Below are 20,459 nucleotides of genomic sequence, written 5' to 3'. Positions count from 1 at the left end.
CATGTAATCTGGTTGCCTGCTGAAAGTAGTTAGTATCCTGCATATAGAAAAGAGCACAGCAGTCTGAGGTGCAGCAGGAAAGAGCAGCCTGCAAAAAGAAATCTGCCTTTACTTTCCAATCTCTGCGTTGGAGACTGATACGAGTTATCTGAAAATACTCCTCACCTATAATGTTGATTTTACAGCTCCCTACCAGTCTCCATTGAGAAACAGCAGTGTGTATGCACTCATACATCTAACGTACATTTCACTGTTCTTCACTCTGATTCCTTTCCACAATACTTATGAGATACAAAATAACATGCTGTGACAACTGCAGCACTGACACTTAATGTTCTTTGTAAGAGCTGGCTGCTTCACTTCTGGTTCAGTCTTGCCAGCACAGCCCATACCAATAAACTCACGCACTAGAGTATTCTGCTGCTGTCTTGGATGGGAAAGTACATGGGATAATCATCATTCATGTATAGACTCTGACAGAGTTGAGGTCATTAGAAACTGCTCTTTTTTGTCTGCTTCCTCCTGCAGAACATGGTGATGGCTATCCATTTGATGGCAAAGACGGTCTCCTGGCTCATGCCTTTGCACCGGGGCCAGGAATTGGAGGAGACTCCCATTTTGATGATGATGAACTGTGGACTCTTGGAGAGGGACAAGGTACCAGACTTTTTAATGTTTCAGAACATACAGCCTGCTGGCTTCTATGCTTTAATGCTGTTTCAGGCACTACGCTAAATGTTTTCACTGATACATCAATAAATAGTAGGGGTGAAAATTAATTAATACAATTTAAATTGTTCCCTACAACATGTTTACGTAATTCCTAAATAAATGTTACCTAGGATTTCCCTTTCTGCTCCTCTACTCTTGCCCCTTGAAAAACTGAATTAATAACAGGCCTGATGCTGCACAACCTTCCTGAATTGTGGGAAGAGTACAAAGCCACGACTACAATTTTGAACGCTTCTGTTCTCAGTGACTCAAACTACAACACCTGTAAGTTCACTTGTAAGAGGCAGACAGGCCAGTGCTCTTCTGCTGACATGCCCTTCTTTAGATGACTCAAGCTGTGGCTCCAGTTGTTAAAAATGGAACCATCCATCTGAATAAGTTTTTATATACTCATGGTATCTGTCAAAAACAAATGGAATATAAATCCCTCATACTGATGACCAAAACAAAATTGACATCAAACAGTGGATTAAGAACATCTCCAAGAATCTTTAACAGGCAGTTTGCCCTACCCTTTAGAAGAAAACAGCTGAAATTCAGATAATAGCACCTGAACTAGACAAACAAGACCAAGTATTAGTAGTTTGGAACCTCCTTCTTCTGTTTCAACTTTGCCGCAATCATATAGTACTAATTATAATTCTTCTACCCTAAAATAATTTGGAAAATTAGAATAAGAATGCAAACTCATGTTTGCCTTTCATTTAAAATTCTAGTTTTCTCAGCTGTCCTCCCATTGAAAAAATAATTGAACTTTAATACCAAAATAGCCAACTTTCTTCCGTTTGGCTTACTTTTAACTTTAGCAGAAGCACTGACAGGTAGCTGTACTAACTGGACTGGATCCCTGCCTCAGACTAACAACGAACAGGAGGAAAGTGTTTTCCATATTAACGGAAACACTGTAGAAGCATCCGGTTAATTACTGCCATTAAAAGAAATACTATGGATATGTGACTTATCTATACATTAACATATATTACAGCACCAATACTGTAGTGCTAAGGCTACATGTGACAGACTGAAATAAAACCCAGGGTCTGGGTGTGTCTGCGTTACCACCCTATCCCGCAGTGCCACAGCAGATCTCATTCGAGTCAAACTGGAAATACCGAAGTGGTTTATGAGGCACAAGGCATGTTCAGCTCATGCTCAACTGCTGCCTGGAACCTTTCAAATTATACTGAACATTTTAGACTATATTACCAAAGAAACTAAATTACTAAATACATTAACAGCATGTTTATAAGTTCTCCTTGCCATAGTAACAACAACATATATATTTTTCTGGGCTGATTTTAAGGACTGTTCATTCTAACACTTCACCATGAGTAATATCCATGTAATTCTTTCAAAATTACCAGTTATTATTTCAGCTATGATCATCTTGCCAATAGAGAGACCAGCAGCATATTGAATTTCAAACTGGAAATTCAGACTGCATTTCTATATCAGTATCCTCTAGGAAAAGAAGTTGTCCAGAAACTGTATTTTTTAATCAGTTGGTGGCTAATTTCACCACTGCATTTGTTCTCTTTATAGTGGTTAGAGTGAAGTATGGAAATGCAGATGGTGAATACTGCAAATTTCCCTTCTGGTTCAATGGCAAGGAATACAACAGCTGCACAGACGCAGGACGCAGCGATGGATTCCTCTGGTGTTCCACAACCAAAGACTTTGATGCAGATGGCAAATACGGCTTTTGTCCCCACGAGTGTAAGTAGATCATTGTTTCTACTGTTTTTTTCCTGGTAGACTGTTCCCTACTTATTTGCCCGTCCACTTCTCCTTCTACATTTCCCATTTCCTTTCTGGCAGATTTAGATTTATTGCTCTTTAATATCTCCTCAGTATCTAAGCAGACAAAACTCCCTTGGTGTAGGAGAGTTTGTAACTGATGTTGACCCAGGCCAAGGCCTTTCTCTATAAACAAGGATATATTGAAGACATGTCTGAAGCAGCGTTGGCCCCACATATACATCAAAGACACTACAAGTTGAGTTTCACAATCCAGGAAAAACAACCACCTTTTAGAGTAAGGATAGGGCCAAATATGGAGATGGCGCACACTAAATGACAGAAATCTCTCCCTAAATTGTAGGCCATTCCACAAACAAATGCAATTGCATCTCCTTCGAGAGCTGTAACTGACAAAAACTAGCAGTTAAGGATGAAACCCATTAAGCCAAACCTTTATAACTTTGTATACCAACCTTACCAACTGGTGGCCCAGGTCCTCTGAGCCTAGGAGCCCTTTCAGTGCAATGTGACACTATTATTGTCACAAATCACCCTTTAAATGACCTCATGCTGCTTTTCAAAATAAAAATGATTGACTTTCAAGTGAGTATCTATGCTGGTACAAAGTTATCTATATGTTGGTACATTGCAAACTGCCAGTCAGGAGAGCACTCACATTTTGAGAATTTAGGTTTTTATTTTTAACGCAGGTCTTAGGACTCTTATGGGGCAGTGCCAACAGCTCACCTTACATACAGGAATGACACTGTATCTCAGAAATCGTAACTCTGTATCAGTATCTGTACAAAACTGTTAAGAGGGCCTAGGAAAGCTAAGATCATACTTAGTTTCTAACTTTTTGGAATATGAACAGAATCCTCTGTTTCACAAGCAATTTATTTCATATTCAGAAATGCTCATTTACAGTTTAGACAATGTGTATAATGGTTTGATGTAGCCATAACTTTTAAAAAATACACACAATATGATTATGATCTTTCAAATGAAATTATAACAACATGCTTCCTGTTAAACATAGGGAACACGTATTTATATGCTTGAAAATCTTGATGAGTCTACTGGATATAAGTTTTTAGACAATTTAGTATTATATGATTGTCAATTTGATCTCCTGTATATCACACAGCAGGAAATCTTTAGAAAAGAAATTACGTATAATTGGCTGTAGCCTACTGTGCTAATTTATTAGCAGTGAGAATAGTAGAGCAGGTAAGGAGCTTTCAGCCACTTGTTCCATCTCCTGTTTGCCAGCTCCAGTGCTGGCAGCTATCTTCACAGACATTCCCGGTACTGCGGTTTCCCACAGTCACTTTTCTCCCTGTTGTACATAACTGATTGCTACAAGCTTTTGACAGCAGGGAGTGTTTCATCACCCTTGTTACCTTACATCCTGAGCAATAGATCCACAGGGTCACTAAAACTCCTGCCTGCTACTGGCCGTGCCATAAGAAAATATAAGACAGTTATGAAAGAGAACGAAACAGAAAACAATGGAGCTTCTGTTGGACTCATGATAATCCTGCTTGGAACAATAGTACTAAACTTATTTATAATATTATGGCTACATGCAGTTAGTACAAGGAAAGAGAATGCAGATTGCGGAGAGAAAATCAGTGATGCTTAAGATGCAAAGCTAAGAAAACAAGACATGTTCAGGGATTTGCCAGACCAAGAATGCACAAGGCACAGCCCAACATGTCCCAGGCAAGCCTGAACGAGTACTGTAAAAACACATGTATGTGCTCTAATATGTATGTGTCAGTTAAGTACCCATAATTTTTCAAAAGATCACAGATATGTGTATGCAGAGAAGGTTCAGATACTCTGTCTTCAAAACTTCACTGATATCCTGTTGTAGCCAAACATTAAATGGATTCCTGCTTGATAAACTTTGGGGATTTCTCAAGTTCATTTGCAAGACCATACGGTTTCCAATATGAGATTACAAATTTTCTGCATCAGGATGCTAATGGTTTGCAAAGATAATCTGTTGTAGAACGTATCAGTCTTCTAGTCCTAATGTGATTAAAAAAATATTCTTCAATTTCCAAAACACTAATTGCCTGTCATAGATCACATCCAGAGCTGGGATCTACCATGGTGACAGCTATTTATGTAACTATAGGGGATGAACAAGCAGGAGAGTGAACTTTTAACAGACTTCAGTTAATTTAAAAAAAAAGTTTTCATTAGTTACGTGACTTTCAGAACTAGCTTCTCTAGCCTAACATTTATTTCAGGAGATTATATGTGTGCACACGGACATACCCACACAATCATTTTTTTCCTAAAACCTTTACCATCTCCTTCATTCCACACCTTTCCCCAAATCTCCTCTCCCTCAGGTTAATCCTTCCAGCTGGAAAAGAGGATAATTTGGCTTATTTCTTTAGAATACTCCAAATGCTCAGATCTAGTCAGAACGAAGCCCACATTATAGGTAGCTGGACAATCTGAGATCCACAGGCCCTGACTGATACCTTTGTAAAATCCCAGTGTCATGCAAGACCAAAACTGTAAGCACTGAAACACTCTCAGGGAGAATTGGTTCTGGAAGTTGATGTTCCTGGAAATGCCCATGTCAAGGTTTCTGACATGGAACAGAAGGGTTTCAGCCTTTTGTTTCTGATGTAATTGTTTCGCAAGATCCTTGAACAGTTACGCACATATGTTTCTTATTAAATTCAGAGCGGCATTGTTCACTCATTATTCCAAGACACCATTCGCTAAAACCAGGCTAATAATTTCAGATAGGGGAGGATTTACATCATAGAATTTGTGTTGGGGGCAATATTCCTAGTTGTCAGTTTTTGTTTCTCTCCTGTTTAATTCAGTGAAGTTTCTATTCTCATTATAGAACCACACTGCATATTTGGAAACATTTTTAAAGCTGCAGCTACTGCACCAGGCTTTTCTAAATTGAATCCCAGATCTGTAGCCTGATTTTATAGACTGATTCAACTATCATTTGTCAAAGCAGAAGAAGGGAAAGCAGAAAGTTATCTACCTACTACACAAATCTTACGCAGGTGTGCTGAACCTCTCCTTTGCCATACGGGATCAAGGGATCTTGAGTCCCTCTCTTTACCAAACTCCACTGACACTACAGGGAATTTAGGGTCCTAACTTTGGTCCTCCGATACCTACCATTACTGAGATCTGCACTCTGCCTGTGCCTCCCTCACGCTGCTCACAGTTCTTGTAGGCTGCTGCTCGACTGCTCTCCCAGGCAGACCCCAGATGAAGCTGCAGTTACCTCCACCGTGGGTCTGCGCCACAGGGTTTTCAGCAGCCTTCCAGCCTGATGTTTCCTTAGATCACAACTGGCTGATTTTTCTGGGAAGAGCTAACAGTGCAGTGCAGCTCACAGATTAGTAATGTCCAGTCTGAATCTGCTCTCACATCAGCATAGCTTCATTGGTTTTTAAACTGCTGAACTTACCGTGGTGCAGAACAAGAGTCAGACCCTTTAAGATCCCCTTACAAGTAAATAAAGATTTTGTTTTGTCTTGGAGGAAACTAACCTAGTCTGTCTTTAACTTTCATTTACATTAAAGCAAAGAATTTTCCAGTTAAGCTGAGGGAGGGGGAGGACTTGAAAACTTAATAAACCGTTGTTGTTACCATCACATGATGTTACCTCAAGCAAAATGAAAAACTGCATTTTGACTGTGACTCAGAAAGACTCCACACAAAGCAGTAAGAGACTGACTTTCCATAAGGTTTTTGCAACTCAGCCACATTTAAACCAATAAAAAAAAGCTATTAAAATACAGAGTTTGCCAGATCTAGAGCTGGAAGCAGCTCATGTGGTAAATGAGTCATCTAAACAACTCAGTTTAATTTTGCCTTCCAAATGTATCATTCTTTATAAAAAAATAAACTCTTTCTCCAATTACAATAGCCACAGTCCTAGTTAATGCACGTTTCCTAACTTATTACAGCATCTGAGACAAATACACACATTTGCAGCTTGCTCTTTTGGGGAGGCACAGTGTATATTGCAGTTGTCTTTTGCCTAGAGGTAGGACCTCTGTGTGGCTGCTTCCATGGCCAGGATGCAGAAGGACACAGGTGGGAGCTCGGCCAGATCAGAAGTTGAGCAAACTCGCCATGTGAGCCAGGTCTGCAAAGCTCCAAGTCCTCTCCTTAGTGGGACTGGAACTTACTTCAGTAACTTACTGGTTCATGCTTGTGATACTGTGGCCAATTACTGATTTAAGTGGAAAAGGCAAAATGAATCATCTGTGCCACAGTACCCCATTGTCAGAACCATTCCCAGTCACCCTTCAGCCAGAAAAAGGTCTCAGGTTTTTATTTATTACTACTGTAAAAAGTGAAACATGCTCACAAACAGTGTCTCTTCCAGTCGATGTATCAGACTAAGCAAATGCAAAACCCCTCAAATCCTACACAATGACAATGAGGCTATAACGGCTTTTTGGTCATCAAAAATGACAACAGCAAAGTTAGAAATAACCTGCCAAGCCTTCCCCCACACACACCCCTGGGTTTTTGCTGTAGCTTTAAACCTGAGGAACGAGAGAAAGAAAGGTGTCCCATTGTACACCTGAAAAAAGGCCAAATCATGTATACTTTACACTGGGAATTCAAACAGACATGTTTCATTGTAAGATGCTGATCTTAAACCTCAAGGGGAATTAACGCATGGCTGCATGAAGGATTTTTTGTCTCTGTTCAGCGCAAGGCCTTGCCTAGTTTGCTGCCCTGATGGTTTCCTCTCACCAGCACGTGGCACTCACAGACACTGTCCTACCATTGAGATTCCCACGGACAGAGCAGCCAAGAGAAGGCACAGTCAGATTCACAAGACATCAAATGGTCCAAGCCACCTGTGTTTTCATGTCATTCAATTTAGACATACATTTTTTAAATATCAGTATGAGAGATTTTATCTGTCTTCCTCTAGATATTCCAGAAAGTTTACCAAAATCCTAAAACAGATCCCAGAACTCTTGACTCAGTTTAATCTGTACTCCTTGGGCCAGGATAAGAGATTTCTGGTTCTCAGGGTTGAGCCATGGGGCCTTGTTTGTGTATGTGGATGGACAACAAACAGCTCCTAGAAGACCAATACACAACCCGCAGGAACACTAACGAAGCAAAAGACAGGAGAAGCCTCCAGTGATCAGCTTTGTTGAAGTCATGTTTGTGCTGTCTTGCTTATATATTAAGTGCCTGAGCCCAGCTGTGGGGATTCTCAGAAATGAGAAGCAAAGCCTAGAGGAAAAGCCTACAGGTTGTTACCTGACCTTAACTCTATGATATGTCAGCATCTTAAAGAAACTGAAAATGTTTGCAGATGGCCGGTAGGAAAAACAGATCTGGCTTGTCCATGGCTCTGTATAAAGTTTGCCATTCTAGCTAACATTTTTGATGCAAGGTAAATGAATTGGCAGAGCACTAAGGAACATGAGTGACTTTCTCAGAATCCTCTAAATGTTGTTTCAAGAAGGGATATTAATTTTATGTTATGAGGCAGGCTATAAAGGATATACACAATTCAGACCACAGTCAAAGAGCTTGTTAGAATTGTCTTCATCCTCAGATAATTTATAAAGATCAATCAGTCATTCCTTTTACACATTTGTGAGATTGTAACAGCCCTTGTCTAGCTTGCCAAAGCATTTCATTGGTGGTGTAAAACAGAGGTTATAAGTGTGAACTGCATCATGCACGATGGCAGTCTAATCTCTGTCAAGACCTTTGCACGTTACCATTGGCACACTGTGATTCCTCGTTGAGATTGAGCATTGCATATTGACATTTTTCTCTTTTGTTCTCCCTACAGCACTTTTTACAATGGGCGGCAACGGTGACGGGCAGCCATGTAAATTTCCCTTTAAATTTCAAGGCCAATCCTATGACCAGTGCACCACAGAAGGCAGGACAGATGGATACCGGTGGTGTGGAACCACTGAAGACTACGACAGAGATAAGAAATATGGATTCTGTCCAGAGACCGGTACGAGGAACGTTCCTTGCGTAACAGTCTAATTTGTCATTGTTTTACACCTTCACCAGAGCACACAAAAGTTGATGAGTTAGACACAATTTCAGCCCAGGTGGCCAAGGTAACTAGAACAGGAGCGATCTATGTACACAATATGGTATGCCATAGCACAAGTTTTTCAGGGATACACAAATGTCATTGAACCATAGGACTAAATGTCTACCACTGCAGGATTACAATTTGTTAATGGCCCTGGAACAGAAGTCTCATGTGATGGAAGAAAGCAGGAATAATAGGTTAGCTTAATACTTACCATTTACACTTGAAAAAAAGAAATCCTGTTTAGTATGTTAAGCTTGTGTTAATAGATCTTTTCAGAAATTCAAAAGAACTAAGTGAAACGGTTTAGCCAGGAAAATAGATTTCTGCTTTCTTCACATTTTTTTGTAGTTTTTAACTTGAGTTTCATTCCATAAAGGAACAAAAATTAATTTATAGCCTTGTATAGCTTGGCAGGTGTTCAATTTTAGGATAGAGACTAGAGCGATAAGTATTTAGACCGTATAAGTTAGCTATGGCAGTTCTAAAAACCTCAGGCTTTTAGCAGAGGCCAGAGGAAGCTACGTTCACCCTGTAGCCCCCTGACGCTACATGCAAACCTACACGCATCCTGATTTTCAAGTCTTCTGAAAATGGCTTAACTGATTGCAAGAGGGATTTGATGTGTTGGTATTTGGCTTCCTGCTACTTTTGATAACCAGGTATAACCCTTCAATTTTACCTTACAGATGTTTAAAAAAACAAAAAAACAAAATAAAGGATCAAATTCATTATAACTTGCTACACAGTTAGGAAGAGAAAAATCCAAAGGACAACAAACAAAAGAGCCACTATATCTAGAATCAATATAGCCAAAGTCCTAGGTAACACAGTCTCTATCACTGGCACCAAGAAATACACTTCGTTTAAGCTTTTTTTCAGCATAAAAGGTTATTGAGGCAGCGGTGATTTCTTTTTTTTCCCTTTTTTTCTTTAAATTTCTGGCCTCTTAATTAATAATAATGAATGAGAAATAAATCATAATAAATAACTAGGGACACAAGCAGCTTTGCCTCTGTGTTGCTCGCCTGTCCCTTCCCAGAAGATAGACCATAATTGGAAAGGAACTGTAATTGCCAGGTAGCGGTGTAAATAAATTTAAAGTAGTTTTATATTCATTTCGTATTCGCTTTATGATACCTACATTAAACTGTGATTTTAAATTTACTTACACTCTCTTCCCTCTAGAAAATACTTGTACATGCATATACAAATGTTATTTCTTATATATTACCACCATATACCTCATAGATGAGAACACACTTAGGGGAAAAATTTACAAGTTTTTGCAAAAATACTGGGTTAAAAAAAAAAAACCAAACACCCACTCATCCACGTTTGATATGCTTTTCTTCAGAAAATGTTTAAAATCATATGCTTGCATGAAACAATTCCTCAGTTTATTTGATATGACTCCTCTTCTGGACCTTTTTTTTTTTAACCTGAAAGTTTATTCTTCAGTGGGACACCTACTAACCAGGTGGATACTCAATAGCCCTTTAACCTCTCTGACACTAAACCTACCTTCGACCTATCTGAGAGACACTTTAAAACACCACCAGGAAAGACCATCAAAAGATACTTGCTATGTAATCACCTTCCACAAAACAGTGTTAACTGCTGCTTTCTCAGAGCTGTGAACCTGAGTCCGGGGCTCATTCCTACTCCCACCAAAACTATTGGCAACTTCATTGCAATGGCAATGCCTAGACTTTTTCCTTTTTTTCCTGTGTCAGGCAATTTTCAAATATTACTTTTAATCTCACTCCTTATGTTTGTAAGAGGATTGCAGATTTTTCGCTTGCTTTTTGTTTTTAATGTGTAGTTTAGGAGAAGATGCATCAGCTTAATCTCACAAAAGGGATTGCCTTCTCACTCTGTTTTTCTGTCATTTCCCACAGCCATGTCAACAGTTGGTGGAAATTCAGAGGGAGCCCCTTGTGTATTCCCTTTCATCTTCCTTGGGAATAAATACGAGTCCTGTACGAGCGCAGGTCGCAATGATGGCAAGCTGTGGTGCGCTTCTACCAGTAGCTACGATGATGACCGCAAGTGGGGCTTTTGTCCAGATCAAGGTAACACAGTTTGTCAGAGCAATACAACGATAACAGCATATTGACCACGCCAATGACATCACACTTATGATGACTTCATTCTGATACTTATTACTCCTGTCTGGTTAGGTTACAGTACTTCTCCCCAGCTCGAAATCTGAGCAAAACCCCTACATTTGAATGTCAGACTATCGTTAAAGAGCCAGTTCCAGAGCTCATCTGCCTGAAACATTCAGGTTTTCTAAAATTATAATGATGAAGTATCTTTCCAAAACATAAAAAGGAAAAAACATTTAATAAATAAATAAACAAATGTTTTTCTCATCATCAGTTTTTCCTTCCGAGGGTAAAAGCCACAAGTACTATAGTTTTTCACTAGTGTGTAACAATAATACTCTGATATTGGCCAAATTAGGAACAAATGCTAAATGTGAAAAATTAATACATTTGTGACTGATATTGCCGAAGATGAAAAACATGTTTAGAAAATAAGAGAGACAGTATAAAGTTTGTATGGTGAATATCAGTATTTAAAATTATTTTAGTTAATCTTTTGTCCTTATTTGTAAAACAGGTAAAACATAACAAAAGGCTTTTTACACATTTACAAACAAATGCTAGATTCAGGTTTTTCTTTTAGGAGGGAAATAACTGCCAAATTTCAGAGAGTGTTTGGGCATAATTGATAAAATGTCATCCTACAATGAAAGATTTTTTTTAACTTAACAATATTTGGTACAACAGTACTGATTCAGGCTCTGTTCACAGACACATACATATACAGATCTGTTTATCACTTGCATGCCATTTCATGACGAAAAGTAAGATTTGAGATCTAGATTGCAAGTTTAATTCTGTGCTTAAAATAAATGTCTGATTTTATTTGCTACGCTGCCTTTTTTCACAGAAGTATTAAGACTCTGGTGAATGTCACTTGCATGTGAGACAGCGGCAAATATCAGCTACAGAAGAGGTTTTAGAATCTCTCTAATGAAATCTCCTTTCTGGCGATATGTATGACATTCACCATTGGAGGCTGTAAATATTAATTACGATACTTATTATTGGGAAATTTTTGATGGGTAGCAAGGAAAATAAAATTATAAGATTACAAATAACCTGCATGGTACACTTCTATTGAGATGCAAGCAGCTAATACTACCTTGGTGTGTTATTTAGGATACAGTCTCTTCTTGGTTGCTGCTCATGAATTTGGCCATGCTATGGGATTAGAGCACTCTGAGGATCCAGGAGCTCTTATGGCCCCTATCTACACCTACACCAAGAACTTTCGACTTTCTCAGGATGACATTAAAGGGATCCAGGAGCTATATGGTAAAGTCCTCCTACATCAGCAGAACTCATCAGAAAAGCATGCAGCACAGGTTGAAATTTGGGACTCAGAACTTGCAGTAAATGACATACTGCACAATACCACCAATACCAGAAAGATCCTCTGTTCCTCTCTCCCTGCTTTCTTCATGTTACTACCAGGGCTCCTACTTCAATCAAATATCACACTTTAAGGACAAGGGGTCACTAAATTCACTGAACTAACAGGAGCCCCAAAGCTCCCCATAACCAAACCTTCAGATGAAAGTTTCTAATGCCTTTACTGGGACAATGAAATGCCATCCTTTTCTCTAGCCTGAAATACCTGATGTGGGTGGCTTGGGGTGTTATTGTCTACAACCCTCCGAACTTCCCAGATTGCAACTCCCTGTAAGAGGGAAAGGCCGTTGTTTCCTGTCCCGCCTTGGAAACAGTTCACATTGCCTTCCCACAACAATTCAAGCTGTACTGTCACAATAACATTTCCAGAGAGCATGTGTGGAAGCTGATACTTTAACGTAAGTGCATTTGTCAAGCTCCTGGAGAAAAAGTGGATTTAAATATTTTTATGTCAGTACATCTTTAAAATTTATTATTTTCTCCATGATAATCTTAGTAAAATGCAGAAGTAGTATTATGATTAAAGTTGCTTCCATGTATACATTTTCTACCTTGTAGAGGCACAGTCAGTTAAGCAGTTGAAGAAAATCTATACAATTTCTCTTTCTGTGCTTTTCACTTTTCTACTGAGATATCTTCCTGATTGTGACTATATTCTACAGTATTCAACACCTTAGAAATTATAATAAGAATATACCAAAATGATTACCACATGAGACACCTTTTTATCAAAAATCTGATTTGAATCTTCATTTTTCCCTTGTTCTTAGCTGCTTTAATTAAGACTGGGAATTGAGACATGGGCAAGGTTAAACGAATTTTCTAAGCTCACACAGTGTATCTTTGATAGAGTTCAGAATTTAACCCAGTTCTCTCAAGGCACACTTCCAAACCTGAGACAAAACTATCTTTCTTGCCTCTTTATAACTGATACAACCCTTTACAAACTACTTTCTATATAAAACAAGTATTCAAAAACCCCTTTGTTTTCTTCCATTATTATTATCTCAAATCAGCTACACTCCACTTTGTTTCATACAGTAAATCAACCTGATGTCTAAGGAAAAAGTCAAATTTCTCATAAGGCAATATAGCAGCAGCCAAATAATAAAAAATAAAATAAAATAAGCCAGGTGGCAAAGTGCATGTTCTGAAGAGCCCATTTTGATTATTGATGAGGGCAGAAAGATCATACAAATGGCTCAAAATGCATCTTTGTAACTTGCAAAATATTGGTACTTCTAGAAAGAACAGAAATCCAGTTTAACATCTCCCTCTGCGGAGCTGCGGATAATTCTGAATAGAAGGACTCTGAAATGCATTTCTCTTCTTTTCAGAAGCCAGTAAAATAAAAATTGTAATGTTAACATTTGAACCCGGTATAGTCACTTCTGAACATCTTTCAAGTTAAACAGGCAGCTCAACATGGATAGACACTCACACAGGCACAGTGTCTTGAATGAGGCCACATAGCAGATTAAGGCAGGACTGGAAGCTAAGGCCTTCTCAGCTGTACTCGAGCACCCTTCTTCTGAAAAGATTTTATTATAAGTTTTTTTCTCCTTCAAGTACTGCCTCCAAATTATTCCCCTACTAGAAATTAGGGTAGTTCATGCTCTCTGTGCAACCTGTGCAAGCACTGTATTTCAGTGTAACAGAATATCTCTGTTCACCATTACAGAAGTATCGACTGATGTCGAACCTGGACCAGGGCCAGGACCAGGGCCAGGCCCACGTCCAACCCTTGGACCTGTCACTCCAGAGCTCTGCAAGCACGACATTGTATTTGATGGAGTCGCACAAATTAGAGGGGAAACGTTTTTCTTCAAAGATAGGTAAGTGAGATAAATTGCTTACCAATGGGGCCTCAAGTGGAGGAATCTGTTAGACCTATTCATCAAAATCAAGAAATTTATTATCAGGCACAATCTCTGCCCTTTCTTTTGTGTGTTCAGAGACAGCAAAGTGTCCTAATCGGCTCCTAAGGGAAAGATATGGCAAATTCTGGTTTTATGGTTAAATAATAGGGCCTTCTTTGCCACAAGTGTACACCGGTGGTCTGAGGGTGCACTCTACCCCATCATCCAGATCGTTACTGAAGATGTTAAACAGTCTTCTACCCAGTTCCGACACCTGGGGTACACCACTAGTTACTGGCCTCCAGCTAGACTTCATACTACTGACTTCACCCTCCAGGCCCAGCCAGTCAGCCAATTTTCAGTCTACCTCACTGTCTGCTTACCTCACCCATACTTCAACAGCATTTCTATGAGAATCTTATTGGCAACAGGGTCAAAAACCTTTCTGAGCCGCTCTCCCCTCATCTACCAAGCCAGCCATTTCATCACAGAAGGTTATCAGGTTGGTATCAGAACCCATGCTGACTACTCCCAACCACCTTCATGTCCAAAAGATTGTCTGTAATTAGAGATAGACGAGATGATTATGCCATAAATTAACCTTTTCTTAGAGCTACTCATAAACTTCTTTGAGAGTCTGGAATTTTCAACTTCAGTCATTATTTTAGGCAGTTTTGTGGTGGCTTTTAATTTCTGATTTCTGCCCTACACTGGGATTGTGCATGCTAAGATGCTATGACGATGACTAGACTGCTGGTAGCTCTAGCTAAAATCAGGACAAGAAAATGCCACAAACCTCACAAAAAAGCCTGTTATCATGGTACGTTCTACCCAATTTTACAGATCGGAGAGCAAAAATTACCCCTGGTGTCAGCCCTGCTGGTTTCTGTGGAGTCACATGAGGGTTACTCAAAAGGGTGAAGTAGTTGGGAGACACATCCAAACTTCTAAATGCTTATGCAAACCAGATATGATCCCCAAAATCTTTAGAGATTTACCCATCTGTAATGTTAATCACAGAATTAGCAATCGAAGAGGTGCATTAGCCAGTCTATTGCCTGCCAAAGAAGGATTCATTCCCTATAAAATATTTCCGGATGCCTTTTGTAGCAAAACCTACAAGGATTGTAATTCAGCAATGGAAATCCCATCATTTTCAGTGGAGTAGAGCTGTGGAGGCACTATCCTTCCTGATTTCATTTCACATAGTCTGTACTCAGGGGGAAAGTTTCAAATCTGATTGCAGGAAAATTTCCAATCTCAACTTCTAAAAACACTCCTCAAAAAAAGGAGTTCATCTAAAAGTAGTGGCAGTAATCTCAAATGTCTCTTCCACCATGGAGATACCGTTTTAGCAAATCTTCAATTTTAGCATAACTTTCATTATGATGGACTGGTCCAAAGAGGATCGGTTCCTTTCCCACATTCATAAGGATACAGCCATGTAAATCTGTGAGCAAAGTCTTGTCCCCGAGTGGTTTAATCCAGGTTCAGTCCAAAATCATTAAATAACAGTGTTATGTGACTCGCGGCTGCTGTAATAACGCATCAAAGACACTGGTGACTGGGATAGGCTCCATGTGTGCAAGGCCTCCGCGCCAGAAGAGACACAAAAGGCATTTTTGACGCAAGAGCAGAGACATGCCTGGGAACAATGAGGTGGTTGCACAGCTGCAGCTCCCACTGCCTTTGCCAGGGCCTGTATTACCCAGTTGCTCAGCAATGAAGACCATCTCCTAAGGAGGACGGGACTTGGCAGCACCATGGTGAGAGACTTCCCTGTCATAAATCAATGCCCAATTTGAAATCATTTATCCTCAGTTACCCTGAACATTCTCCCAAAGCCACTGAAGATCTGGGCCCATGCACATTCACTGTGCGTGCCTGAATCAAACACTGTCTCCTGTCATATAGGAACACATACAAGCACATGAAGCGGATGGGAGTATTACAACTCATCTGTGCACTGCTCTCTGCCAGATGTCAGCTGACATTTAAAAGGAAGCAGGAATCAACAAACAAGGTCCCCCCTCACAAAACAGCAATTTAATAGTTATTTGTATCTCCTGGTGGTGTAAAGTCCAGCCATCTCCTCCAGATTTAAATTTTCAGCTAGAAGATACGAAGGATTTATTACTATGCTGCACGGTTTAACTCTACTCACCAGCTTTTCGTAACAAAAAATCATGGTGAACTGGGTAATTTTGCAGGCTATGGTATACAGCAATTTCTTCAGTGCATTTCCTTCTACTGCCCATCTATGTGATACCGAGAATAATGGTGCTTTGGGTTTGAAGTTTGACTTAATCTTTACCACAGGCTTTGTATTTTCGCAATGCAGAAATGGGATTTAAAACTTCTGGTCATAGAAACATAATGTTCCCCATTTCTATTACAGCTGCTAGGGGCAAAAAGGTTTCATTCAACACATCTGTACATGGGGACACCTGGGCTACCTTTGGTACTATTCCTCTTGGCCCCATCAGCAGCAGGCTAAGATTCCTTATAATCCAGTGATCCAAGAAACAGCCCTTTTTTGGCCATGAAATGGCCCCACAGTACCAACAGATCAGCCTTGCAGAAAGCCAGCACTGGACCCCTCCACCGACAAGCTGCAGAGCTGGCCTCACCACCCTGGCCTAACAAGTTTGCCAAAAACAGTGCCCACTTTTGCTAGCGTAGTCATCAAAGAGCTAAAGTATTCACCTCGGCTCAGTGCCTTCAAAAGGAAAAACATATTCTTACAGCAGTAAAAAAACCTTTCAAGTTCACAGTATTCACAGCACACTGATCCTCTTTTGCTCACTTGTGGGCCTTGGTTTTCAGCCAGACCTCCACCTTGCTTCTGCTTTTGTAAACTGGTAATCACGCAAGGCTTGATCCAGCAGGGAACAATTTTAAATCTAATCCTATATCAGCAAAGCGATTCAGTATTCTATATAATCCCAACAAAACAGCAGTATTTCGCGTTCAGATACAGTTGGTCAAAGAAATATGCAAATACCAAAACAGTCTGTTCAAACTGACTCACGCTTTATCTAACATGCAGCAAAACCAGACAATTGTTCAATTGTTTTGCTCTGGAGTGGCTTTGCCTCTCAGTCTTGCAGCTTTCCAAGTATCAGGCAAGCAGCATTATGACTCACTTTTGGAATTCAAAACCCAAATGTCTATCATGTGGCGTGTGACTTTTATGATTCATGAAAATGACCATAGCATCCAACTGTTAGATTACACATGCAAAAGGAGTAAATAGGAGAAAGGGGTAAACGGAGGTCAGATCAGATTCATTCTTTCAAAACAGTATTTTTCCCTCCCCGCCTCAGACCAAGGAAATAAAAGGTAATTGCTGGAGGTACCATTGGCCATAGAGAAGAGTTGAGCTTTTCCACTGTGTAGAGTCCTCCAAGCAACCAGAGTGCTTGACTACAGCATTTACACAAATGTTTTTGTTCTGAAAGTGAACAAAAATTCAAACTTCTGAAGTTCACCAAGACATTAAAAAAGACCTACTGATTTGGTCCCTTTACATAACTGCATGTAATAATAATAATAATAATGGCAAATTTGGATTATGTTACAATGTAACATAAAATACCTACTGTAACAAAATATTAAATCAGTCTATAAACATAATATTAAAATTTAACCTGAGTTAAAACATTTTAACATGTCCAAAGTGAAATGAGAAAGCCAAATAATTAATTTTATCATTTCCTCAATAAGATGGGGAGAAATAAAAATACCTCCTACTCAATCCAAAAACAAAAGAAAATTCAGCTTTGACAAAGTTTCCCCTTCCACAAGAAAACCTCACCATTTTAACAAGTCCCTCGAAACGTGTGCTTTAATAAAAACCCGGTGTTCAAGTCTCCGTTGGGTCTGGAAAGTTTGGAATTCATGCAGATAGTAATTATTAGTGCTGACTCAGCCATAAATCAGGTCCAAATTTGATTGAGAATTCTGTAACTCGGATTTTTAAAGGAACTACTTTTATGAATGCAGTGTTAGAAAGATTTGTTATAAGGATTTCCATTTCATATCATATTGGATCTACTTTTCTGTCTAAAATGAGATGTATGAAACAAATGTTACCTTTTACAGCATTTCATATGTGTTTTAACACTGTCATGTGCAAGAGTAATTAGCTAAATGCCTTTTTCCTTGCCTCTTTTTTTAGATGAAAATTGTGATGAGTTATGCTCAGAGATAATTTTGTAAATGTTAAAAATACATATATGTATGCAAAATGAGAGTAAGTTAACATTACTGTCTTAATTATTAGTACCATATGTCAGGTTAAATTAATATGTATTTTTAATTAAGAGACAAAAAACAATGCACTTGCCAGTTGTACTCTTCCTCATATCAAACACTACGGATTATCATAATTCAGTATGCAGCTACTCATCATACTTGCAAACACATTTCAAAATGTTTTACTTGTCCTAGCTAGCTCTGTTTGCAGTCAAACTTCCATTGATAAAAATACAGCAATTCATTAAATGAATTCAGGACTGCGCCTCTAAGTTTTAGATAAAACCAAAATTCAGTTTCAGATACCGGGTTTCTCAAAGGTATAATTACTCCAGGTAGGTGTGAGTAATGGCTACTTATACTCTGTGAAAAACAAGATGCCGGTAGCACCTTGAGCTTCAGCGACATAATGATGGTAAAAGCTGTTTGACCTGAGAATTTAATAGCTATAGTTTGGTGCAAGAGCAATTCCACCAGCCTGCTGATTTTTCATTTTATGACCACCGCAAAACTTTTGTTCTGTTGGGAAAACAAGTTGTTTATTCTATGGGGGAGGAAATAGCACTGCCCTTTTTAATACCAAATGCCCTCAGCACAAATCTCTGCCATTTAAAGATAATTACAGCTTTTTAAAGCTTAAATCAAATGATGATCCTACTTATACATAAAATAGCCAATAAATTACCCTTTGCATTTGTCTAATGAACATCTTTAGTGCTAGCAGTTTCTTTTACAGCCAAGCTCACTTCCAAGCAGCTTGATGTACTGTTATTAAATTTGAACTTTTAGCCGCTACAATAGTAATTGCAAGAGCAATTCACGGAATACAAATCCCTGCTTTTGTCAAAGGCTCATCCATCTGCTCCATACACAACAGCAGGAGAGGTCTAATAGTTTAAATGCTTTGCAAATGAGTTTATTTGTATACTCGAAGCACATAGTACATTTTGCCCTGATGCAAAAAGCAACAGGAGCTCCAAAGCAATCAGTGCAAGCAATTTCACCTGCAGTCCAGCATGCAGCTTAGTGTGCAAGTGTTTTAGCAACATGCTTCTAAATGAATGATTCGGCTTTACAGTCACTGTAGGAAACCAGTTACAAGTGTGTGTTGCTGCTAACGTGTGTGTGCGTGCGCGCATGTGTGTATATGCATGCTTACACGGCCTTTGCCAGAAATGATGAGAAACAGATGTGCTGGTGAATTAGTTCATTGTAAATCTTGTACAATTTTCTGTTCTGCTCAGATTCATGTGGAGGACTGTAAACCCCCGAGGAAAACCCACAGGTCCTCTTCTTGTTGCTACATTCTGGCCTGATCTGCCAGAGAAAATTGATGCTGTCTACGAGGCCCCTCAGGATGAAAAGGCTGTGTTTTTTTCAGGTATTGTTTTTAAGTTTTAAAATGCAAGTAGCCATTTGCATAAATGTTGCATTCAGGCTCCGTTTCCTCTGGGTTCTAACTGGGCCAGAGAATGGCCTGCCTAAGAACCAGTACAGCCAGAAGGTATGGGTGACAGATCTCAAACATCCCATGCTGAGGATTTGAGGACAAAGGTTGGATCTGAAAGACTCTGAACAGCATTCAGCTTCCATTACAGTAAAGGGGAGCTATAAGCACCTAGAAAGATACAATCAACATTAAGACTAAAGAGTCATTATTTAACACAAAAAGCAACAAGAGTCGGAGCTCTGTTGCATCAGGCACTACTGTTTTTCTTCTGTTCCCTCGCATTTTAAGCTATTGTCTCTGTATATGTTGCTTGAGAAGTTTAGATCTTCCCCCCCCCATGCCTTCCCTTGTCTCCTCCTCTTTTGCCAAAGACTGACTTCCACTCTGCCTTCCAAATATCTGCCTTGGTGGCTCATCAGGCAGAGGACACAGGTGGCCGTGCTAGCTGCCTCCACGGGAGAGGAGGGTAAGAGGAAGCACTACTCTCTCCATCATCAGTCACGCCTATAGTTCAGCTCTACCGGCCAAATTAGTGGAGCTGGAAGGCTGTTTTCAACATGAAACACTGAGCCAGCAAATACTAGGCTCCAGTATCTACTAAAAACATGACTAAACATCTCCAATCATGTAAAAACCATGTGGTCAATGCTGCTGTACATTCTCTGTACAGGAGGGAAAAAAGTGATGATAATCTATTCCACATGTCTCAAAGGCCACTTGCTTACAGGGTGGGGGGGAAGCTTCAAAAAAGTTTTATTTCAGGCAAGCCAAAACACTTTAAATATTGCATATACTATATATAATCCTATTATGTCTAAACT

The 20,459-nt window shown here is 39.4% G+C and overlaps 1 protein-coding gene across 2 annotated transcripts in view; it reads left to right on the top strand.

Annotated features, from left to right (window-relative positions):
* Window positions 1–20,459, top strand: part of MMP2 (matrix metallopeptidase 2 (gelatinase A, 72kDa gelatinase, 72kDa type IV collagenase)) — a 36,020-nt gene that overhangs the window by 8,505 nt on the left and 7,056 nt on the right. Inside the window, exons 4-10 of one of the 2 annotated variants that reach the window (XM_009706960.1) lie at window positions 529–657; window positions 2,275–2,448; window positions 8,306–8,479; window positions 10,468–10,641; window positions 11,800–11,955; window positions 13,754–13,907; window positions 19,433–19,569. In XM_009706960.1, the coding sequence (XP_009705262.1) occupies window positions 529–657; window positions 2,275–2,448; window positions 8,306–8,479; window positions 10,468–10,641; window positions 11,800–11,955; window positions 13,754–13,907; window positions 19,433–19,569 (1,098 nt within the window). The remainder of the gene's footprint in view (window positions 1–528; window positions 658–2,274; window positions 2,449–8,305; window positions 8,480–10,467; window positions 10,642–11,799; window positions 11,956–13,753; window positions 13,908–19,432; window positions 19,570–20,459) is intronic. The other variant, XM_009706961.1, reaches the window with a different exon arrangement.

Source organism: Cariama cristata, unplaced genomic scaffold (genome assembly GCF_000690535.1).
Source record: "Cariama cristata isolate BGI_N322 unplaced genomic scaffold, ASM69053v1 scaffold5699, whole genome shotgun sequence".
NCBI lineage: Eukaryota > Metazoa > Chordata > Aves > Cariamiformes > Cariamidae > Cariama > Cariama cristata.
Note: the sequence above shows the minus strand (reverse complement) of the source record. Positions and strands in the feature narration are given on the sequence as shown.